The 25,068-nt window shown below is 45.2% G+C and overlaps 1 protein-coding gene across 1 annotated transcript in view; it reads right to left on the reverse strand.

Annotated features, from left to right (window-relative positions):
• Nucleotides 1-2,883: 2,883 nt before the first annotated feature.
• Nucleotides 2,884-25,068, reverse strand: part of LOC311027265 (uncharacterized protein) — a 30,094-nt gene continuing 7,909 nt past the window's right edge. Inside the window, exons 4-11 of the mRNA XM_084031197.1 lie at nt 12,375-12,430; nt 12,128-12,266; nt 11,851-11,978; nt 9,267-9,402; nt 8,345-8,522; nt 8,156-8,239; nt 3,825-4,116; nt 2,884-3,739 (exon numbers count right to left, since the gene is read on the reverse strand). Coding sequence (XP_083887323.1) covers nt 2,967-3,739; nt 3,825-4,116; nt 8,156-8,239; nt 8,345-8,522; nt 9,267-9,402; nt 11,851-11,978; nt 12,128-12,266; nt 12,375-12,430 — 1,786 coding nt within the window. The 3' untranslated portion in view covers nt 2,884-2,966. The remainder of the gene's footprint in view (nt 3,740-3,824; nt 4,117-8,155; nt 8,240-8,344; nt 8,523-9,266; nt 9,403-11,850; nt 11,979-12,127; nt 12,267-12,374; nt 12,431-25,068) is intronic.

Genomic DNA, 25,068 nt, shown 5'->3' on the forward strand with positions numbered 1-25,068 from the left:
TTTTTAATTGCAAGCATGTATTCTTAGACACTTGATGAAAATATAGTCTGTTTGTACTTCATATATGTCATTTTGGTCATTTTTGGTCTTTCACTAGGACTAGGCTTGGCAGAACCTTCTGCTGGTACAGTTGTTTCCGACAGACGGACTTCTCTGAAACCCCGCTCAAGTAAGCCTGATGGTTAGCCTGCCCCGCAGCAGGCTAGTTTGGTCGGATAAATTCCCATGGTTACTTAGCAGAGAGTGCCTCAAGTCACGTTGAAGGAACGCAACTCTCACTACAGGTAGCGAGGCTTATCGAAATTAGCCCGGCTTTGCGCTTAGCGAGTTTGATGGAATACCCCTCTGGTTAGGTTGGACTCACAACAACAACAACAATGCTCTTTATTCCATCTTCCGTTGGTGTGGATGTGGATGCGTCAGAGCATCACATAGAGGCTACACACAGTAACTGCATGTGTGGGTAAACAAGAAGTTGAATACATGTCCATATACCAATATCGTATTCTTATGTCATCTCAGTGACGTTCTAGAGGTACTATGACTTGTTTTTACTCTTTTATGACATACTATACTAACAACATTTAAATTCAATTTTATGACATAATACAGAGGCACAACAGTGGCTGAGACTTCAATGTAACTTAATTTACATACTGCAGCATTCACAACTGAGAGCTGGACGTTTGTGTGGAGGGAGGAAATCTCCCTTTGGTTTAGACAACAAACCTACTTGGTTAGGTTTAGGAAAAGATCATTTTGGAGGGTTCAAATCAAAATAAAAAATTCGGGCAGAAAGCCTCAAATGTGTACAGTAGGATGTGAGTATAGCCAACACTCAACGGTGGGAGTGGATCTCAGGACGAGTGAAAAGAAAGTGGATGGAGAGGTGTGAACACCTGCTGCTTCTTATCTTCCCCATGGGACCTTGTGAAAAGCCTCCATGCTTTGCTTCATTCTGTTCCTCAGCAGCACTGTAGAGGTAAACAAGGCCTCTGAAACCAGCATGGTTGTTTAGGCCTGTAAAGTCTCACTTCACGGCTAAGGACATATGGATGAGTTGAAGAGGTAAAGGTTGTCTTCAAGATATCTGGAGTCAAGTCTCAAGAGTTCCTTTTCATGATGCAAGTGTGACTGGAGTCAATGTGTCAAGCCTTCCCTGAGATATGAATTCTCACCTCTGGACACAACCTCAAAAACATAAACACACATTTGGACATGTCAACGTGTGCTGGCTGGATTCCTCTTTATTCAACAGCAGGTTCTGTAGGTTTGAAAGACAGATGCACAGTCAAGGGTGATTAGAATTTAACGTACAGACTTGTAAACTATGGGTTGGCCTACGCTTTACTCTTCTGATGGAGCATACTCGCTGTAGCATGAATGTTAACTCAATATTCCAGTAGCCATGGATACATCTTTATGTGCAACATGAATTATTCATTGATTTTCCATACCGATTCTTATTCACACGTACCATTCAGATTCGGCTTTGTTTATACCAAACATGTCCGCCATTCATGTGCTACTGTTTTTAAGAACAAGCTGCCCTGTATTTCGTTCGGCTTACTTAACTTGGTAAGTTGAGTGTCAACCAGACAATCATGATTAGTGACATTCATTGTGCAGTGTGAATGTGTGTTAATGTATCCAAGCTCACTGGTTCATATCAGTGTTAAGTAGCCAGAAGGGTAACTGGATCCACCTCAGTGGGCTCAATCTGTCCTTATTAGGCACACACACACACACACACACACACACACACACACACACACACACACACACACACACACAGTATGTCTCAGGTAACAGCCCCTCCATTATTTAGCAGAGTGCCACAAAGCGGCAACCAGATTCCTCCACGTCTTTAATATCTGTATATTAATGAGGCAGTGACAGTGGCATGAGGAGGTGCAGAGACATGGAAGGGAGGAGATGCTTGTCTGAGCTTTAAGGGAAAGATTGTTTCATTTTGAATTGAGTTGTAGAAATGATATTTACAGTAATACAGCACAACTGCCACCCTGACAGTGGTGATAATTAGCTTTGTGTAGGGAAAATCTAAAGTGGAGATATTCCAGCTGAGCATGATAGGTTGAGACAATGGCCGCCAATTGGATGATGGTGGTTTAATTTGCGGCTCCTCTGGTCGGCCTTGGGCATGATACTGAACCCCAACTTGGGGCTGGTTGGGTGTATGTATCAGTGTATGAATGTGTTTGAATGTAGACGTAATGTAAAGGAATGTAGTGTAAAGCACCTTGATCGGTCGAAAAGACAAAACAACTGCCATAACATCCATATTTGTGTGTTTGTGTGTGTGTGTGTGTGTGTGTGTGTGTGTGTGTGTGTGGGTGGGTGGGTGAATGTAGACATGTAGAGTACTTTGAGTTGTAAGAAGACTAGAAAGGTGATATGTAAATGAAGGTCCATTTCATATTTACCATGTAAATACCCATTTTTGCCTGTATGAATTCTTAATTGAGAAATGACTTTAACAAACAATTTTGCCACAGAGACACATACCAACACGTTCACGTTGAATTGAGACTTTTTTTTTACTTTGACATTCAATGCTAGTACAAAAATGTATTCCAGAACAGTGACTTCCTGTGACGGGTGCAGATGAACATGAATCCAGTGGAAACCCGGAGCGACCCGAGACCAAAGGTTGATGAGCTTAGTTAGAATCTTTGGCACTGCAGTATATAAGGGATGGATACTGCATGTTGTTTGTTGGTTGGTGGGCAGGGCATGAATGGAGCAGTAATAGCTTCAGCATCTTTGTGTAACTTTGTCTCTACATGTCAGCCCTGCGATGGACTGGCGTCCTGTCCAGGGTGTACCCTGCCTTCGCCCAATGATAGCTGGGATCGGCTCCTGTTTCAACACGGCGAGTACTTCTAAAGTGCTGATCTGCTGTCTAAACATGCCTTTCCACCGTGTCCTCCCATCTTTATACTGTATCAGTAGTCCATGGTGTGTAGCTGGTTCTTCCTGTCCGTCTTCCCCTGCAGGTCTACAGGGAGCAGCGGCAGATTCAGGTCCGTCACCTGACGCTGGAGAGATGAACGTAACTGAACGGAGTTCCTCTTTGCTCCATTCAGCCTTCCTCCTGCTGTACCTTTCTCCCCTCCTCCTCCTCCTGCCGACAGATCCCTTCTCTTGCTCCTCTCCTGTCTGAGACTCTTAATCATTAATGTATGTTGTCTCTGTGAAGGGAAGGCAGGAGATTTAGACCCATTTAGTCCTGGGGACGCGGGTCGGTTCAACCCTACCCATGTCATCTTTCTACTTTGTCCGTCTTTTAGTCCAACATTGCGCAGGCGGGGCAAAGGGGCAGGGGGTGATGTCTGTGTCATCTTTATGGTACCCAGGTGGTCTCTGTTTGAGGAGTGCGTGGGGTGCGTGTCAGCCTCCAGGTGCATCCTGGGAGAGATGCCATTCCTCTCAGAAGCATAAAATGTCTGCAGCTTCTCCAGACGCTCGTTGATGCTCAGGTGATGAGAGTGGTCATCCTGGTGACGGTTGTCATGGAAGAAGTCTGACCCAGTGTCTGCTGCCCCATCTGATTGAGTGGTCCTGAGCAGGTGTGTATGTCGAATTGGCCTCGATGTGCTGCTGGCTCTGATTGGCTCAGCGGGTAAGGGGACTTGGCAAGGGGCGGAGTCACAGAGTTGAGATGTAGAGCTTTTGGGAGGAGAAAGATGGACAAGTTCTCTGTCTCCAAACACAGACACTGGAACAAAGAAACAGCAGAGTATGTCACACACTGTATTGTGGATGTGTGCACCCTCTGAATCCGGCATGCTGTAAATCCTTACCTTCAGGAAACAGAGTCTCTCTGGTGTCCAAGGTGATGGCAATCCCCTCATCGGTGGCCCCGTCCTCTCTAGCCAGGGGGGCTTGGGGGGGGAGGTGAAGAGGTATTGACAGGGAGGCAGAGTGAGGCAGCTGGGGTAGAGATGGAGAGGGGGGGCGGTTCTCGGCGTCCTCTTGGGGGTCGTTTCTGTTCAGGTCCTCTGACCTCTTCCTGTTCATCTGACATTCAGTTGTCCGTTGGGCTCTGAGAGGTCTGCTGGACGGCTTTGATCGGATTTCATTGGTCGGATCATTCTGAAAACAATCTCTGATTAGTTATCAAGAGAACTACGAACGTTTCTACATAAAGTCCTCTCATAGGGCCCTAGTTTTGTAGACCAGGCGTAGTCGGGGCGCAGCACACCTGGGCCACGCCGACGGGGTGTGTCCGCCTGGACTTTGCAAGTTTCGTGCATGGTGCAGTCGGGCGCAGGCACGCCTCCCGTCACTCCTACCCCCGTGAGTGGGAGACGAGGAGGAGACAAGGTGTGGACTGAGATTAACACAGCCGATTCAGATCTTCACCAATCAAATGAGCTCCTCTCATCCCCTTTAATGCGTTAGGGGAGGTTCAGTGCAAGTTTCATCACTTGACAGCCCAATGACAGAAGCAGTGCCGCCGCTCCCACCACGCGCATCACACGCTGTGCGTGCGTATAGTCATAATAATTATAATGCCGATATTATATCACTATAGAAATTGTAGGCACATTTTAGGCATGTCTATCACAAAACAGGGTCAGGGCGCACAGCAGTAGACATAATGGTGGTGAGAACCCGGTGCCTGCACGAGCCGGCCGGGCCATTCATCATCATCATCACCGTCTTCATCATCTGCGCTCCACAGCTGCACCGGGTTCCCCGTCCAACACCAGAACATCGGGACACCGGGACCTCGTGGGCCGCTCAGACCAGCTGCAGCCCCAACTCCGGTTCCAACTCGCAGCAAAGTTGCGCGTTCAAATTCACGTGTCGATTCAATTAGTTGCATTAAATAGTGTTTGTTGTGATTATTTATTGCATTTAAATGTGCCTGGAACTGTGGAAACCTGCCTGTGAGGTCTTGGTGACGTGTGCGCACTGCGCGCCGGTGAGCCAAACTGACACTCTGCCAGCTGTAATTCGCCTTGAATGAATGGACTTTATTTGCGCCTTGCGCCACGAGTAGACCAGGTTGGAGCTGGCGAGCTTTCGGCGCAGTCTCGGCGAGGCTTTTTGCCACGAAACTTCCGCTGCGCCAAGCTGGTTCTGTGACGCCTCCCCCTGCTGCGCTGCCACACCCATCTTGGCGCAGGCGATCCACCAAACTGCCAAACTGACCGTGCGCAAGGCTGTGCTGGTCGAAACTTGCATTGCGCCGGCTCCGCCACCCTGCGCTGCGCCACGAAACTAGGACCCCTAGGCATCTCATGTTACCTCAAAAGGAAAGTTGACTGACTAACACTTCCTCTGCATTTATGCTGTGTTAACACCAAATACCAAGCACACGTGCATTGCAATCTGCAAGTTAATGCAAAAACGCTAATAGACAGAAACTGGCGCCTAGCGGTGATACGAGTAATACGTGAAATTTGCCTGATTCAGTTGAAATATTTCGACTCGAGTGAGAAATTTGCATGAGGCTGTGTCACGACAGTCTATCAGTGTCGAGATTCTCCTCCTGTCACCCTGACGCTGAATCCTCAATGGAGGAAACTAATGTTGTCTCCTAGTCTGTGGTCCCCCAGAGGTCTAGATAGTAGCTCACATTAGTCCATAGACCAGACCAGACTATGTGGAGAAACCAGAGACTGTTTGTGGTCCCCCAGAGGTCTAGACAGTAGCTCACATTAGTCCAGAGACCAGACCAGTCTATGTGGAGAAACCAGAGACTGTCTGTGGTCCCCCAGAGGTCTAGATAGTAGCTCACATTAGTCCAGAGACCAGTCCAGACTATGTGGAGAAACCAGAGACTGTCTGTGGTCCAAACAACAAGGTCTCTGCTGTATTTATGTCTAGATTACCTAATTTGGAGTGTTGATGGAGCAGCTACAATGTTAGCAAAGCCTAGCACCCATCAAAACCAGACTCCATTCAGAAAACAAGCTTTTTAAAAGTAGTTAGCTTGTGGTCTTACAGACAGACCTAACAAAGTTTGACCTCAGACTGTTAACGAATCATCATCATTATGGAGATATTTCAGCATCCCTTTTCATCTGGTTATTAAATCACAGCTAAATAGTTTATTCTGGGTTCCTCTCGCTGTAGTAAATCAGCTGATGAGCACCTATAGATGATGTCATGAACGCCGTTTGGTACTGAGCAGCAATATTGGTGATTTCAGCCTTGATGGAGGAAACCTGGTTTGGGTCTACAGCGCATAGTGTGACTAAACACAATGTAAGTAAGTAGTAAGGGACCATTTGGTATTTATGGAATGGACCACCGGAGGAACATATTCTTTGTTTTTTTAGTCTGGGGGACATTCATTTGTTTAAAGTTATATTTTGGGTCTTTTATTACGGAAGGAGAGCATGAGTGTTAAAGGGGTGAGAGAGGGACGACTTGCTTTGAAAGAGGACCACAGGGCGGATTCGAACCCAGGACCGCTGCAGGGAGCCTCAGTACATGGGGCAGTAACTCTACCACTGAGCTATCAGCACAGTTAATACATTTGTTTAATCTGTCAGATCTAGTAGTGCTCTCATGACGGGACAGTCAAATTATACGACTGTAAACTTACAGAGCAGATGTTGTTGATGTGAAATATTAATAACTGACCATTCGTCATTCAATATTTGTGATGTGACATATTGAGTTGATAAATTGTTGGGGGGTCATATTAATTCTGCCATGTCGATTGCAGGGTCATGTTAAAGGAAAACACCACCGCATTTCCATACTGAACTATGTTCTGCTCTGATCTTAGACGAGGTGATACATACCTCCCTCTCCTCTGTGCGTGCACTCAATGGCTCTTGCACGCACTCCGCGCAGCGCTAATTTGCTAGCATGTAGCTTGTCCCAGTATATTCCTTAGGATCCAAAGGGGGGTGAAGTTAGAAGCGACCAAGCACTTCCACGTTGTCCCTATTTAAATACGGTTACGTGAGTAGTTACACGACCCAAGTTTGGTTACACAAAATGAAACATGCCAATTTTTCTAAGCGGATAACAAGGATAACTATATAGTATGGCGGAATAACAACTGGAAGCACTTCGACGTCGGCGCAGTAATATCATCACTCCGCTCCCCCTCTTACTTCCGTCAATAGAACCTACGTAACCTGCACGCCGTCGCCTGCACTACCTGTAGTAGTTTGTGCACAGTTGAGGAAGCATCAGGTTGTAGTAAGATAGTTTGTGAACAATCAAACATCATGGTTATAACGTGGATCGTACAGGGTTGTGAAAACAAGCAGAAGGTATATAGTCCCGTCATGTTTTGAGTGATGATATTACTGCGCCGACGTCGAAGTGCTTCCAGTTGTTATTCCGCCATACTATATAGTTATCCTTGTTATCCGCTTAGAAAAATTGGCATGTTTCATTTTGTGTAACCAAACTTGGGTCGTGTAACTACTCACGTAACCGTATTTAAATAGGGACAACGTGGAAGTGCTTGGTCGCTTCTAACTTCACCCCCCTTTGGATCCTAAGGACAAGCTACATGCTAGCAAATTAGCGCTGCGCGGAGTGCGCGCAAGAGCCATTGAGTGCACGCACAGAGGAGAGGGAGGTATGTATCACCTCGTCTAAGATCAGAGCAGAACATAGTTCAGTATGGAAATGCGGTGGTGTTTTCCTTTAAAATAAATGATATCGCTGGGGGGGTTATGCATAAAGTGATCAGAGGTCCGAAAAAAACCTTAAAATAAATAATGAACAGCCCCTATTGCAAGAGGAAAATTAGCTTTGTGTTTGGTGTGAACACAGCATGACACATATGAGGCTCCAGCATCTGGCTGAGTCCAAGCAAAGACTATGGACTGTCCTTACTTCCATTCTTCCATCTGCATTTAGATCAGCAGAGGATCCAGTTCATCTTTAATTGAGTATTGTTACTGTTATGATAGCTTCTCTCCTCTGTCATCCTCATTACTGCTGAAAATAGTCCCCAACAAATGCACCACTTCCTCCTGTTTGAGTCACATTTGCTCCAACTGTTTTAGGAAGTTGCTGAGCCTTTATTTTAAATAACACTGTGTTTGTGACTCTTTGTTTAAAAAAAAGAAGGAACACAACCAGGCGCTGGGTGTTTAACATATCTAATTGATCACTGTATTTGTGTTTATGATGATATTTATACGATTACCTGTTGCTGTGTCTTTGATTCATTGTTATGCCTCTCTCTCCATCTATTCTTGCTTGGAAGACTCCAGTCATTGCTCTCTAGTTTCTGCCAAATCAATCATTTGTATCCGTTAAAACCTTCCAGCAGAACATGAGACTGGTTATTACAGTTGTATAAACCCACTGCTGTGTGTGGATATGAGGTGTGAACCTTGCTGGCCTTGGCTCCCTTCTGGCTCCTGCTGAGCTTGTTGAGCAGCAGGTGATAGGAGGCCATGATGGCCGAGGGTCGGTTGATGGTGAGTGTGTGTATGATCTCAGACAGGGAGTAGCCCAGCGTCTCCGTCATGTAGGCCAGCACAGATGAGTTGAGATCCTCTGGACACAACCTGGGAAAGACCGAGAGAGGGGAGACATTACAGGGATGAAGAGTGAAGAAAGAAGCAGAGAGAAATGTTTGGGTCATTTGTTGAATTGTAGGGCCAAAAGGATTTCAGTTTATAATACACAAAACTGTTACCAAAATGACCACAAACATTTTTATTTTGTTAGAAGACTTGCATTAATTTTCCTTTTAGTTAATTTTCTAGCACTGTAATGTTTGATGCAGGATTTTTATCCTGAGGAGAGTCTTTGTGTCTCATGGTGCAAACATACATATTGAGGTTACAAATATGGTGCAAAATGAAAAGAAAAAATGGAGTGGAAAGTGGATTTGCATGTGAGAATATATTCTGCATTAATAACCTTATGTTCTGATGTTTCTATATATTGACAAAAATAAGATAGTGTAGGCTTTGTAGTAAAGTAGAGATGAACAACTTCTCTCTTTGACCTTAGAGGTGTCATAGAGAGACACTCTACTAGGGGGCCGTCTGTCATTATCAGTGTGAAAATACAACGAACACAGAAATGGCACATAACATACTGCTTGTGTTGAACCACAGATTATGGTGGATAATGTCCGTTCAGTCCGCCACATAAGAAGAACCTTTTACAATGAATAAAATATTTAAACTCTGCTAAATATTGCATCAAAGGTGTGTCAATATATCTGCATACAAATAAAAATGTGTGCATTACCTTTGGGTGTGTTTGCAGTGTCAAGGTGTGATGATACAGTGGATCCCTACCTGTTTTTATGAGAGATGGTGTATAGTGGTTTCTTGGTGTGTCCCTCGTTGATCCATCGGTCCTCCATTGCAGCTCTGACGCTGGGTCTCTTAGCCGGGTCCGGCTCCAGCAGAGACAACACAAACGACACTGCACCTGAAGCAGGAGCACATATGCAGTGTCATTTTAATTATGTGATTTCTGCATTTGGTTTGGGGAGTTTTCATCGCTCAGGTAAATTGAATCAATTGCGTGATCCTCTTTAGTCTCCGGCCACAACATTAATGCTCCAAGTTTCAACGGTCAAGGTTCAATTTATTGCCATTGTACAATTTGCACAACAGAATTTAGTTTGTAGTCCCATTATTGCTACATAAGAGAAATACACAATAGGATGAGTTTAAGCAGAGCTCTGAAGCCTGCTGGTTCATCAGCTGATACTTAGAACTAGAATACGCTCATGATTTTGAGTTAATACATTTAACAAGTCCCAACATCACCAGGGGCGTTACTGCGACAGTGGCGAGAAAAAACTGCCTTAATAGGCTTTTCGGCAGAAATCTCGTGCAGCCCAGGCCCTTGGGTTCCATCTGCATTTGGTGTGTTGGTAGTAGTATAGTAGTAGTAGCATTAACAGTAGCAGTTGTATTAAGAGTAGTAGTAAAATCAACAGTAGTAGTCCATGACAGCAGGCACAGCCACGCCGAGATGGATCCATCCCAACCAACCCAAAATGTGGGAACAGTGTCTGAGCTTGATGGCTGAAAGCTCTGGCCCCTGTTCTAATTTTGGAGACTTTAGGAACTTTAGGAACTAGTAAGTAACCCTTTATTCTGAGAGCATAGTGCTCTAGCAGGACAGTAGGATTTAATGAGCTCTTTAAGATATGATGGTGCCTGACCATTAAGGGCCTTGTAAGTGAGGAGAAGGATTTTAAATTCAATTCTGGATTTTACTGGGAGCCAGTGCAGAGAAGCTAATACTATTCTACTAATTCTAGTTTTAGTCAGAACACGCGCTGCAGCATTCTGGACCAGCTGGAGAGCTTTAAGAGATTTATTAGAACAGCCTGATAATAAGGAATTACAATAGTCCAACCTTGAGGTAACAAATGCATGGACGAGTTTTTCTGCATCCTTTTGACACAGCATTGGTCTAATTTTAGTAGTAATGCAGAGTGAACAGTCTGTGTTGGAGGGTATAGGATATCTTTGGGCTCTGTGCAGGCACCTCCTATCACCAATATCTCAATCCGCATCCACCCGTCTCCAGCTCACCCAGCCTGTCAGCCACTCCCACCGTATCACACCAACTCCACTCACCTGTTGCACGTTGCTGCTCTGAATCACTAATCAGGCCAGTATAAAGACTGCTTCACACACTCTCTGTGCTCCTTTCCAGCATTTTCTCGATCCCCCCCTTGCCAACCCTGCTGGATATCACCTGAGCCTTTTGGCCCCGACCTTGAGATTTGACTCAATCCTGTTTACTGTCACCCAGCCCAAGGTCCCAAGGTTGACTCAACACTTTTGGCTATATCCAGTCTGGAGATAAGATGCCTGCATTTCCCTGTGTCTGTTGTGAAATTACAAGGTCATTACCAACAGTTTGGTTTGGCTCTGGCCAGCTCATCAGCTAGGAGTCTGGCCGGCTCATCAGGCAGGGCTCTGGCGGTCTCACCAGGAAGGTCTCTGGCCGGCTCACCAGGCTCACCAGGCAGGGCTCTGGCTGCTTACCAGGCAGGACTCTGGCGGTCTCACCAGGAAGGTCTCTGGCCGGCTCACCAGGCAGGGCTCTGGCCGCTTACCAGGTAGGGCTCTGGCCACTCACCAGGCTCATCAGGCAGGGCTCTGGCCGCTTACCAGGTTCATCAGGCAGGGCTCTGGCCGCTTACCAGGCTCACCGGGCAGGGCTCTTCCAAATCATCCAAGATTGATCAGTTTTCTCAGTCGGCCAACTCTGCAACTGATAGAATCACTATTTATTTGCAGTGATCAAATCTAAAAATCCGACCAATGGAAACACAGAAGTGGCAAAACTAATGAATGGTCTAAAGGTAAAGCAGAGTTTGAAAGAAAAACAAGCCCATTCAGAGACAGGATGACGTCTGAAAGTAGATGTCTACGATCCGTGGCAGCAATACAGCCACTGATCCCATATTGTCACTGTTTCAGAGCTTTAATCCACGTTGGTTTTCCCCACAGTAACAGATGTGTGTTGTGGTGACATGGCACCATGATAGTGTAACTGTGTGAGAGAGACCAACATGAAGCAAACATTAGAGACACTAAGGCCACTGTGTACTTGGTACAGAACAAGCTTAAGAAGTAAGAAATAAGTTCAATGTTTTTTCCTGCAGTTCTGTCTCGTGGCAGATCTGTGGTCTGTAGAGAAAAGATGAATCCCAGTTGGTTTGCAAGGAGTCATTTCCAATCCGAGGTGATGAATGTATTTACTAATTTAAAATACTTCTCATTACTCTAAATTTGTTTTGTTTCATATCATTTATTGTAGGTATTTCTTAAACTCAGGTATATGTTGCCAAAATTGACTCAATTGTGCAAACAAAAAGATATAGCACTTTTTTGTAAAATGTGGAGTTACTTTTGCTGATGTCACTGGGGATGCTGCTGATCTCTCCATTGACCATCTTCTGGTGGAGCTGCTTGATGTTGAAAGGCTCGACGGTGAAGGGAAGAGACCCTGTTAGCATGGCAAACATACTCACACCTCTGCGCACACGTACACACACACACACACACACACAAGCAAAATGCAAATGTACTCAGAAATGCAGTCACTGGTTCAAATAACACAACAAAAAAACAAATCCCCACTCGTGCCCTTTATGACAAAGCAGGCCTCACACATGGTCACTTACATGGACCAGACATCCACTTTGGGTCCGTACTTCCTGTGGGCCAGCAGCTCGGGGGCTGCGTAGGCAGGACTTCCACACTGGGTGTTGAGGAGCTCCAGAGACAACGATTCAGCCTTCAGAGTGTTACTCAGGCCAAAGTCTGTGAGGAACATTATCATTTTAACAGAAGAGCACATTCACAGATGCACTAGATAGCTAAGACAGGTTCTGCCATGCTGATGTGTTCAACACGACAACATCAACATACCCACAATCTTTATGTTGTTATGTTCGTCCAGCAGAAAGTTTTCAATCTTTAAATCTCTGCAGAAGAAAAGAGGAGAGAGCTGTTTACTCAAAGGAAGACTGTGGTTCACTATTGTATTTTCATGAGCTCCGTCCTTAATCCAACAGAAATTTCTAAACTGATTTTTTCCTTCCTTGTATTCAGAACCGTTTTGCAGCAGTTTTGGAGCAGCCATGGTGGTGGTTAAATTTCTCTGTGCATTTATGGACAACCAGATGAGATGGGACCATACTGGAGCCACAGAAAATAAGAAAGCGCCAGCTCAATCTTGGATGGATGTAGGTCTGTAGGTCAAGCATGGTCCCATCTCGACGGGTTGTCCATAAATACACAGAATAGCTCGTGTTAATTCAGGAGATTAGTTGGTTTGCTACTCCTAAAAACCTGCACACGTATAACGATCTTTAAGTTGCTCTTCTCTGACATAGTAATATTTCTGTGTTCACCTGGGAAAGTTGCCTCACTTCGCTAGAAATACCGCAGCCTCACCACCAACCACACTGCCTGCTCTAAAACTACCGAGCTAAATGAAAATCTGCGGTTAGGAGAGAGAGATCCCCTATAAACTATAGCCTGGGAATCAGCCATGTTCCTTTCATCTGCCTTCATCTAACCAACAGACACTCTGGGTCCTGAAAATCAAGAAAACACTGCTCACACACCCCAAATTAAGTTCAAAGACAGACGGAGGAAGAAAGAGGGAAAACAGGCAAGAAAGAGTGAGAGCAGATATTGTCATAAAGGAGAAAATGTATGTGGTAAACCTACTGGATGTGGGTGGTAGGAGGTGCATTTAAGTGCAAATTTTCCATTTATTTCCAGTTTAATCATCTCTATGTGGGACTGTGGTGGAGAGTGTGCGAGGGAATGTGTGCATGTGTGTGAGCACATAGGTGTGTGTGTGTGTGTGTGTGTGTGTGTGTGTGTGTGTGTGTGTGTGTGTGTGTGACAGAGAGAGGTGCTATTGAAGGGTTGAGAGCGCCATCGTTTAGGGACTTCATTAGAGAGGAAGTCCATGATGTTGTGATGATGTGTGAATCATGGCGCCGGCGCAGGATGATGAGGTCATTGCCTGGTAATCACATTCCCACCTTCAGAGTAGCCAAGATCTTAAACCAAAGCCCAGCACTGTGCGTGTGTGGTTGCAGTGTAACTGTGCCTGTGTGAGCATGTGTGTGTGTGTATGTGTGTGCCTGTGTGAGCATGTGTGTGTGTGTATGTGTGTGCCTGTGTGACCGTGTGTGTGTCTGTGTGTGTGTGTGTGTGTGTGTGTGTGTGTGTGTGTGTGCGTGCGTGCGTGCGCGTGAGAGTATTGGGTCTCTCACACCTACACATACTAAAATGCCACTAAAATAACACTCTCACCTCCCACACTGCACTTTGTCATGTATTGCCTTTCTTGCAGGGTTTCCTGTTAATGCCCTGCAAACTGTGTTTGCCAGGGCAACGGAGAAGCATGGAGCTCCTGTGAATTTCGCAACATTTTTGTCTTAAATTGTTGTTGTTATGTTTGTATTACTGGATCCCTGAATGGAATATGACAGAATGCCTTCATCAACATCATAACAGAAAGATTTGGGGTTGGATTGAGTGCAGCAGACCTTGCAAAGCCCACTGTGACCGATCGCCCAGCCAGACTTACCAAACTGAAAGCAAGTCGACTGCCCCAGGAGGAGAGCCGACATGGATGTTGCTGGTTTTATTTGTCAGGACTTCTGCCATATTACCAGAGTGACGTTGCAGTTAATGTGAGGGTTGAAGTTGATAACTGTACAAGCCAAGTGGCAGCAACATGCTTAATCATGATGGCAGGATTTTATTATATACCCTCTTTGACCACAATGTGGTTCACAATGGCAGAGTTGTGCTGTTCTGCTGGTTGACTCCACGGGAAGGCAAGAATCCTTCCTTGGTAGGCTGGGTCCTACATTTGGGTTCTACAAAGGCAAGGACTATTTTTAAGGTGGCTGACTATTGATTAAACTAATTGACGAAAATTGGCATCTCTACTGTTAATAACTTGACTACTCCCAGGATTACTCCCGCTTTCTCCCGGCTTCTAATTAGTATGATACATTTATTAATCATATTTATTCGTACAAAACATTTTATTGTATTTATCTGAATAAAGAAAAAAACAATTACATTTCTTTTGTACACTGGCATCATCACTAGAATGTTTTACAGTTTTTTTCAGTCACTAACAAGCGTTTGTCCAACCAGTTGTCACATTTTCAAAACTCTAAACACAATTAGCACAGCATCGGTCTTTTGTGGCCATACCATTCACACATTTCATGTCGTGTTCACACAATATGCAGTCAGTGAACACACTTCCACAATGCTTACATTTTCTTAACAGACAAGCTATACCTCCCAACAAAATGATGGATTGTTTTTGTATTATTTACGAATGTTAACACACAACATCCCACAATAGCAAAAACAATATTCAAAACCTTAGATACAGTATCAAAACCTCTGCTTCTGCAATGATATCAGTTCAAAAACAATATATATCAGCTGATAATAAACAAACAATTGAATAATTAACACACAGGTGATTTATGTTGGGTAAATTGGGCTGGTTTAGACTCAGTGGCAGGGGTTATTTTTTCTTTTACATTGACACTTATACAGTAAAAGGAGGACTTTGAGGATGTTTTCGGAAACAGAAAAAGATAAACTTTTTATCTGGGCTTTTTGTTGTTTTTTGTTCAGAATGCTCTTGTGTGTTTCATGGATATTTTGTTCAATGTTAGTAATACTGTAAACCTTTTTCTGTTCTATCATACTGTAAACAGTATTTCTACTGTACCTCCTGTAGTAAACAGTAAAGGGGGGAAATGATTTGCTTTTTACTGGAATGCTTTTGAATGTGAACATTACATGTAGACATACAGTTCCCAACCAAGAAATGTAGTGTAAAAACAATGGATTGCATGTTTTACAGTTTTTCTCAATTGTTTACACACAAATACTGGTACTTGAGACACAATGACTACAACATGTAACTCATGCACCAACACCCTGAACTAACTCTGCTAAACTGCAAGCACAATTCCTGCTTTACACTCAAATTGCAGTTTTAAAACACACTTTTTTCAAAACACTACACACAATTCTCTGCATTTGGCACAATTTTCATGAAGAAAATCTCTTGTTTTCACAAGGAACACACTGCCATTCAAAATTCTAAAGTTAATTTCCCTACTATGCACACTGACTCATCACATGGGAAAACACCTGCAACACAGTTTTACAATTTGCAATCAGAGCATTAGCATAAAAGTGCAACAGGTGAGCTCTTCTGTTTTGGAGCAATGGATGCCAACATTGGCAACAGAGGCAGAGCCAGAGGAGTGAGAGTACGAGGAGGAGCCTAGCATGGATTTGCCATGCTAGGCGATATTTCCCCCGCTGCTTGGCCATCGCTTGCATTGCCTGTGATGTGGATGAGGTGCTGTGGCCAGACCGAAACAGAAGAGAGGATGCGGGATAGTTGTTGTTTTTTTGTTTTTTTGTAACTGTATAGTCATTTCTTCTGGTTTTGTATGTAGACCACTGTATATGCAACTTTGTGTTGGTTTGGATGAACACTGTGTACATTACAGTATTCTTGTGGGAAAAATAAAATATATAAAAACAATATTCTAAAATATTTTACAACACATTTATGTATGTACTGTCTGTAGTTAGTGTAACACTGAACAAAAAAAGGCCTAAGTCATTATGGTAAATGGAGAAGAAGTGTTCATCGTGTTTTACATTGAGCACATCAGTGTTCAACTGGTTCTTATAAATGTCTATTCATATGATGGTTTGTGTGTGTCATTTGACAACAAAATACCATTTTGAGAAGAAATAACATTGTTTTGAATGTAAAGTTTCATTTCGCAGGAGAATTGAGGGGTTTTGCGCATTGTGTGTGTGTTTTTTTGATTTGTGTGTAGAGTTTTGAGAGTATGAGGCATGCTTTCAGAAAATGTGTGTAAACGATCGAGAAAAACTGTAATACCTGTAAAACCGAAACATAAAAGTCTATGCAGTTATTGTAATGTCAACAATAGCCTGTATTTTAAAACCTGGTGTACTTTGATTGACTGCATGTACCTTGTTAAGTAAAAAAGTGTTATTCTTTGACAGAATCATTTCATTTTGAGTCAGATTTCCAGTGTTTTGGTAAAGTGTGTGTGTGCAGAGAAAGATGTGTTCTATTTTGAAATGAAGAGTTAGTATATTTAACAAAATGTGTTTTTGAGAAGAAAATGATCCATTTGGCCAATTGTGTTTTGTAGGTGTGAGTCTGTGTTAAGAGTTTAGAAAAAGTATCTGAAGTATGGGTAAGTGCTTGTTAGCGATTGAAAAAAACTGTAATACTACCAGTATTGCTACTACTACTACTACTACTATACCACCAACACCAAATACAATTGAAACCCAAGGGCCTGGTCTGCACGAGATTTCTGCCTAAAAGCCTATTAAGGCAGTTTTTTCTCGCCACTGTTGCTGTAACACTTGACCCTGGGTGATGTTGGGGCTTTGAAAATGTATTAACTCTCACAATCTTTAGTGTATTCTAGTCCTGCTCTGGGGATGAACATCATTCGTAGATGTTACCATGCGCTCTTTGGACGGCATGGGCAGGCTTTGTTCACTTTGCCCTCAGTGTTTGAGGCCCCAGAGTCGGTTACACAAGCACTGCAGAAGTGCCATCAGGCCAGCGGACAACCCCTGCAGCGTGTCACAGGGCAGGTTAAGATTCGGGGTAAGAAGGCATGCCGTATCCCTGGTGGTACAATGAAAATCGTCACAGCAACATGTTCTAAGCAGTACTCGGGTATGAGTGTGTTGTTTGAGCCCCCCCAAGTCTGGCTTGCCTGCTGGACTGCTTGCCTCCTCTGCTTTGGTTCAGGTAGTACAAGGCACTGCATACATCCCGATTGTAAATGTTGGCTCCACTAGTGTTTTGCTGTACCCTCGCACTGTTGCAGGCACCTTGGACGAGGTCCGGGTAGTCAGTATGCCTGCAGGCATTACCGACATGCCAACTAGTGATGCTACAACGGCTTCTCAGACTGCATCTGAAGTCTTGCCCGATTCAATTGGGGCCATTGATTTGTCCACCTTGTCAGTCGGAGATCAAGTAAAGGTGCGATCCCTTCTTCAGCAGTACGCTTCAGTCTTTTTTTCCCATGAGGGAGACTTGGGGTGCACCAACCTGATCAGCCATGATATTACCCTCTTGGATGATGTGCCTGTTAGGCAACGTTATAGGCGCATCCCTCCATCAGAGTACGAGGTTGTTAAGGAGCACATTAACCAGCAGGCTCAGGTCATCAGGGAGAGTAGCAGCCCTTATGGTTCCCCGATTGTATTGGTGAATAAGTATCTGCGTGGACTACCAGCAGCTCAACAACAAAACCAGGAAGGACGCCTTTCCCCTTCCTCGCATCGAGGAATCTTTGGACGCCTTGACTGGTGCCCGCTGGTTCTCTACCCTTGAATTGGCCAGCGGTTACAACCAGGTCCCTGTCACAGAGGCTGACCGGCCGAAGACGGCCTTTTGCACTCCATTCGGCCTCTTCAAGTGGAATCGCATGCCGTTGGGCTTCTGCAATGCCACCAGCACCTTCCAGAGGTTGATGCAGCGGCTGTTCGGTGACCAACAATGTCAGTCGCTGCTCCTTTATCTGGATGACATCGTGGTCTTCTCCACCGTGGAACATCATCTGGAGAGGTTGGAGGTGGTGCTGGGGAGGTTGCAGGGGCAGGGTTTGAAGGCCAAGCTCGAGAAATGTGCGTTTTTCCAGCGGGCGGTGCGGTACTTGGTTTCCGACCAGGGGTCTTCACAGATCCAAGTAAAGTAGATGTGGTCGCTGACTGGCCGACACCCACCACCATCTCTGACCTACGCTCACTTCTCGGTTTCACCAGCTATTACCGCTGCTTTGTGGAAGGTTTTGCCAAGTTTGCAACCCCTCTACATAAGCTGGTGGCTGAACTAGCTGGCAGAAAATCTAAGGGGTCAGAATGAGCAGTGGTGGAAAATTGGTCAGAAGAGTGTCATCGCAACTTTGAAGCCCTGAAGTCTAAACTTACCTCTGCACCAGTGCTCGCTTACGCCGATTTCTCCTTACCTTTCATTTTGGAGGTGGATGCAAGCCATGGTAGCCTTGAAGCCGTGCTTTCTCAGGAACAAAACGGGAAGGTCAGGCCCATAGCTTATGCCTACGGTTGAGGCCTACGGAGCGCAATATGTCAAATTATAGCTCCATGAAATTGAAGTTTGTCGCCCTCAAGTGGACTATGTCGGAAAAATTCAGGGAGTACTTGCTGGGTCACAAATGCATCGTCTTTACCGATAATAATCCGCTCAGTCATTTGTCCTCGGCCAAGCTTGGTGCCACCGAGCAGCGGTGGGCAGCACAACTGGCAGCTTTCGATTTTGAGGTGAGATATAGCTCTGGAAGGAGCAACAAGAATGCCGATGTATTATCTCGAAAGCATCCACCTGGGTCACTAGGGTTGGGCATCGTTTGGATTTTGCCGATTCCGATCCCGATTCCGATCCTCTGTTTCGATTCCTGTTCTAAACGATTCTCGATTCCGATTCTTTGAGGTGCAGGTCAACAGGTCCAGTGTTGCCACAGTTACTTTGAAAAGTAGTACTCTTGACTTCACTTAACTTAAATAATTGTTTGCATATTGTAATGGCAGTAACATCATGAATGAACATTTTTATGAATATTGAACCAGCATTAGAGCAGCAAGGAGTGTTTTTTATGGAACAAAGGATGAACACAGTCCTCAAGTATGAGCGGCGTGATGATGAAGGGAGGGGGCGGGGCCAGCAAGCAGCGAGACATTTCTCCACTAAACACTCAAGACAGACTCCGCTCGCATTTCAGCACAGACTGAGTTAGCAGGAGCTCCGTGAAATTGAGAACTCGTCTTGTTTATTCACACGCTGCGCCTTTTCACCATCACCGGGCGGGACCTGCTCGTTTAATGTGGTTGTGCCATGCTGCGACTCTAAATGTTTTTTCAAGTTTGACGTTGTATTCTTGAAAGTAGACAACACTTTGTTGTTAACACAGAGTGTACAACGAACCTTTATGTTGCCATCTTTTGCTGAGATGAAGTCGAAATAATGCTTGTATTTCCAGCTGGAAAATGCGTATCTCTCCCCCTCCGTTGTTTACGTTTCTGCCGGTATAGCAGACTACACGCGACCGTCCGTGAAGGTGTCGGCTAACATACGTCACCCCCGAGACGCACGAAGAAAGCAGATCTTTTTTTTACTGACAAAAATAGTAACGCGCCGTGTATTTGGATAAGTAACTTTAATCTGACTACTGGTTTGGCAATAGTAGCGCAGACTACTCGTTACTGATCGTTCTATCGCGGAGTCTCCGCACGCCGGGCGGAGTAATACAAACAAACTAGTGCGAGCGGAGTAAAACAAACAAACTAGTGCGGACGTTTAAGAACCAGAACCGGAGGTTAGGAACCGGTTCCTAATGGATCTCGATGCCCAACCCTATGGGTCACAGGACCTAGAAGTTATGGTTCCTGCTGCTTTGCCCCATCATGCATCTTCTGATCTTCAGGCACTGCAAAGAGCCGATCCTGTTCTCCAGGAGGTTCTGGTATTTTGGGGGCAGAAGCAGCATCCCAACCCTCAGGAGCGGAAGCACCTGTCTCCTCCTGCACTGACCATTCTACGCCAATGGGCCCGGCTGGTAGAGCGGGATGGTGTTCTCTTTCGGCGGATCTTCCGTCCTGATGGTGCTGAAGTGTTTCAGCTGCTGTTACCTGCTGCATTAAAGCATGAGGTGATTGCTCAGGTCCATCAAGGGCATGGGCATCAGGGCGTGGAGAGGACATTGGATCTATGCGACAAAGGTGCTACTGGCCCGATGTGTCCTCAGAGGTGGCTCAGTGGTGCAGAGAGTGCAAGAGGTGTCAAGTAGCAAAGTTAACTACTTAGCTACTCGCGCTTTCATGGGGCATTTGTTGGCTTCCCAGCCCAACGAAATAGTGGCCATCGATTTCACTTTGCTGGAACCCAGCCGGAACGGCTTAGAGAATGTCATTGTTATGACTGACGTTATCAGTAAATACACTTTGGCTGTTCCCACCCGGGATCAACTGGCTCCCACTGTGGCCCAGGTCTTGGTTTCTCAGTGGTTCTTCAAGTTCGGTGTTCCGGCACATATACAATCCGATCAGGGCCGCAACTTTGAAAGCGCTCTCATTCGGCAGCTTTGTGTCCTTTATGGCAGTGGTCCCCAACCCCCGGGCTGCGGACCGGTACCGGTCCGTGGATCAATTGGTACCGGGCCGCACAAGAAATAAATGATTATTTCCGTTTTATGTATCTGTGTCTAAACAATCTTTTATTTTGAAATTTTATTTTGAAAAATGACCGGATTCTCTCCGTTACGTCTCCGTCACTTGAGCGCCAAAGTTTAACCCACAAGCTAGCAAAATGAGTAAGAAACAGACGTCTTTGGAAAATTTGTGGTGAGTTAAAATTTTCTTTCACTTTATATTAATTTTTGTGGTGTATGTGTATCAGATTTTGAAACGTTACCATAGCGACCAGAGTCAGCGAGTGTTAGCCCGCCCCCCCCCCCCCCCCCCGGGCCGCGGTAAAATTGTCAAGCGTTGACCGGTCCGTGGTGATAAAAATGTTGGGGACCACTGCTTTATGGCATCGAAAAATCTCTCACTACTCCATATCACCCCACTGGTAACGGACAGTGCGAGCGCTTCAATCGTACTCTCCACAACTTGTTGCGTGCCTTTCCTGTGTCTCGGAAACGAGACTGGCACTCTTGCCTGCCAAAGGTGCTCTACTCCATACAACACAACTCCCCATCAGTCAACTGGCGAGTCTCCACTCTACCTAATGTTCGGGCAGGAACCTAGGTTGCCAGTTGATTTTCTGTTGGGTAGAGTCGAAGACCCCGGTGGTGGTGAGGTCCACGAATGGATCCAGGAACATCAAACCCGCCTCCATTTTGCTTTTGAGGGGGCCCAGGAAAGGTTAAAGGTGGCGGCAGAGCGCCGAAAGAAGAATCATAACTGTCATGTTCAGGATGCACCATTAAAGGTAGGACAGTCGGTGTGGTTGCGGGATCATGGCGCAAGAGGACGCCATAAGATCCGGGATCTGTGGGGCCCTGTGGTGTACAGAGTCATAAGGGCACCCCAAGAAGGAGGATCAGTGTACACCATCGCACCTATGGACAATCAGACCAAAATTCGGCAGGTTCATTGCACCTTGTCGAAAGCTGTGGCCGGAGCCGCCCCTCAGAGTGGTGCATCTGCCCTTGGTTCACCTCCTCTTGACCGGCCCCCATCAGAGGATGAGTTGTCATGCGGTGCCTGGGAGCCAGCGGGTGCCCCACCTTTCCTGCACACCTGGGCGCCTCAGCTAATCGCCTCGCAGCTGGGTCGCTCTGCTTGGGTATGTTGCAGTCGCTGCGCGGCTCGTTGGCGCTTTTCCTGAATTTTAGCAATCCTCTTAAAATTGGCTTTTGTCTCTCATACAGTTTTGTGCCTGTGCCTTTCCTCTCCTTTGTTGGAGTGAGTTGGGGCGTTATTGAGTGTTCCTCCTGTTAACGGCTCCCGTGTGCTGCGCCGGAGAAAGGGGTAATCATCTGTGATAACGATCAGCTGTTTGGCCACGTTGGTAATCGTTCCGCTGTGGCGCCTCTTCTTCCTTGCCTTTTGTGATGTTCATTCAACACCTGACGGTATGTAGATGTGACGCTGTTAAATTTGCCAACGTAGTTATTGTTTAGATGCTAATGTGATTTTGTTTATGACAGGGTTCAAAGGTGCGTGGTCGTCTCTGCCCGCACCGACAATCTCCCCTCTCACGCTGCTGTTGGCTGGCTGCTATTTTGCTTCAGCTGTTTTGCCGTTTGTGCGGTGTTTCATTGCATCAACTCTGCATCCCTATTGCGCATGTCTCCAGATCTTAAAGTATGTATGGACTGATTTCTTAAAGGGAGTTTCTTTTGTTTTATTTTTTATTTTATTTTATTTTATTTTATTTTTTTGCTTTAGCTTTGCTTGGCTTGCCTTTGTTTTGCTTTGCATGTTCATTTGGACTTGACTATTTTGTTTGGGGGGGTTTGTGCATGTTGCTTTGGGCTTGATTAATTTTGCTTAATATTGAGCTACTTTGAATGTTAACCTGAATTCAAATAGTTGTGCTTTCTTTGACGTTTTGCGTTGCTTTGCATGTTTGTTTGGGTTTGATTATTATATATTTTTTTGTTAAATCTTATTAGCGCAATATTTATATATTTATATTAAAGTTCCGTTTGTCGTCGTTTGTTTTTTTCAAGTTATGTGTGTTTAATTGATTTAACCCTCATTTCAAATTAAATTAGTTAATTGTTTTCTTTGGGGATGGATTGTCTAAAGAGTGAAATGTGTTGAAATATCCACCTTGCACATTTGTGATACGTGTGTGTGTGCGTGTGTGTGTGTGCGTGTGTTTGCAGGATAGTTTTATGGAATTATTGTTAAAATAACGTTTAATAATAGCGTTTTTTTACGCTGGATCCAGTCTCAAGCCTTCATTAGTATAACGAACTTGTGCACTTTAACTTCGCAAGGAGTAACATTACTCCCCAGGTGAAATTCCTGGGGTGGCGATGTGACAACTGTTAATTTCTAGTACACTTTTTCACTAGGTATTGATCAAATAGTGATTGTAAATTCTTTAAAGTAATCAACTAAATTATTACACTTTATTAATATCCTCCCTCCTGAGCACGCCACACCCGGTAAGTTAACCAGCGTCATAGGACGGAAAACCCAGTTAACCCTGAAGTTACTTCGCTAAGCCCAAATCCTGCTTCGTACATTAGTACAGGCCTCCGGAATTCAGTCAGGACCAAATTGACACACTCACAAAGGAAAACAAGTCATTATAACACTCTGGGCCCTAGTTTCGTATACCAGGCGTAGTCGGCGCGCAGCGCACCTGCGCCACGCCGACGGGGTGTGTCCGCCTGGACTTTGCAAGTTTCGTGCACCGCGCAGGCTAGCGCAGGCACTCCTCCCGTCACTCCCACCCACGCAAGTGGGAAAGAGGGAGGAGAAGAAGGCGTGAGTGGGAGACGAGGAGGAGACAAGGCGTGGACTGGGATTAACACAGCCGATTCAGATCTTCACCAATCAAATGAGCTCCTCTCCTCACCTTTAATGCGTTAGGGGAGGTTCAGTGCAAGTTTTGTCACTTGACAACCCAATGACAGAAGCAGCGCCGCCACTCCCACCACGCGCTGTGGGTGCGTATAGTCATAATAATTATAATGCCGATATTATATCACTATAGAAATTGTAGGCACATTTTAGGCATGTCTATCACAAAACAGGGTCAGGGCGCACAGCAGTAGACATAATAGTGGAGAACCCGGTGCCTGCACGAGCCGGACGGGCCATTCATCATCATCATCATCATCATCATCATCATCATCACTGTCTTCATCATCTGCGCTCCACAGCTGCACCGGATTCCCCGTCCAACAAATTCACGTGTTGATTCAATTGGTTGCATTAAATAGTGCTTGTTGTGATTATTTATTGCATTTAAATGTGCCTGGAACTGTGGAAACCTGCCTGTGAGGTCTTTGTGACGTGTGTGCACTGTGTGCCTGTCAGCCAAACTGCCAATCCGCCAGCTGTAATTCGCCTTACGCCAAGAGTAGACCAGGTTGGAGTTGGCGAGCTTTAGGCGCAGTCTCGGCGAGGCTTTTTGCCATGAAACTTCCGCTGCGCCAAGCTGAATCTGTGATGCCTCTCCCTGCTGCGCCGCCACACCCATCTTGGCGCAGGCGATCCACCAAACTGCCAAACTGACCATGCGCAAGGTCGAAACTTGCATTACGCCGGCTCCGCCACTCTGCGCTGCGCTACGAAACTAGGGCCCTCTGTCAGAACTATAATCACCCAGCTCGCCTGTTACCATCCACATAATTTAAAAGCATGCAGTATGAGAGACAATGTAGTTTTCCTGAACAAATTACAGCTGACCCCCAAAAAATCCCCCAAAGGAATTCATGTCCAAACACCATAAACTACCTGCAGAAACCATCAACACATTCCACCGTGTACACAGAAGAACAACAATAACCAACCACGGCCGATCATTGCGAAATTCGAGAGCTTCAGACAAACAGAATATATTCAATGACAAGGCAGGCATCTTAAAGGAACAGACTATGTACTAAATTACCATTTCCAATCTAAAAAAAAAAGATTATGAAATAAGACAATAAAGACAAATATACATAGAACAGTTGTACCCTGTTGAAACCCTAGACACTTAATTTAAAAATTCACTCATACCTAGTATTTCAGACTCAAAGATCGACCCCGTTCATTATTAGCGTCCATGCACCAATAACATTTGCATAGAACAAAATCAGTTCATACAAACCCATTACCTGATGGCGCTTAACACATCTCTTCTCAAAGACCCAGAGTTTGCCTCCTGTTTTGCTTTGCCTATTATCTTCTGCTTTGCTTTACTTGGCTTTGCCTTCTGACTAGTGGCTGCCTTGTAAGAATGTTTAGCTGGACGGGTGCTGGACGGGTGGACTCTTAACTTGTTTTTTTTAATGAA

This window comes from Eutrigla gurnardus (genome assembly GCF_963514095.1).
Source record: "Eutrigla gurnardus genome assembly, chromosome: 16".
Classification (NCBI taxonomy): domain Eukaryota; kingdom Metazoa; phylum Chordata; class Actinopteri; order Perciformes; family Triglidae; genus Eutrigla; species Eutrigla gurnardus.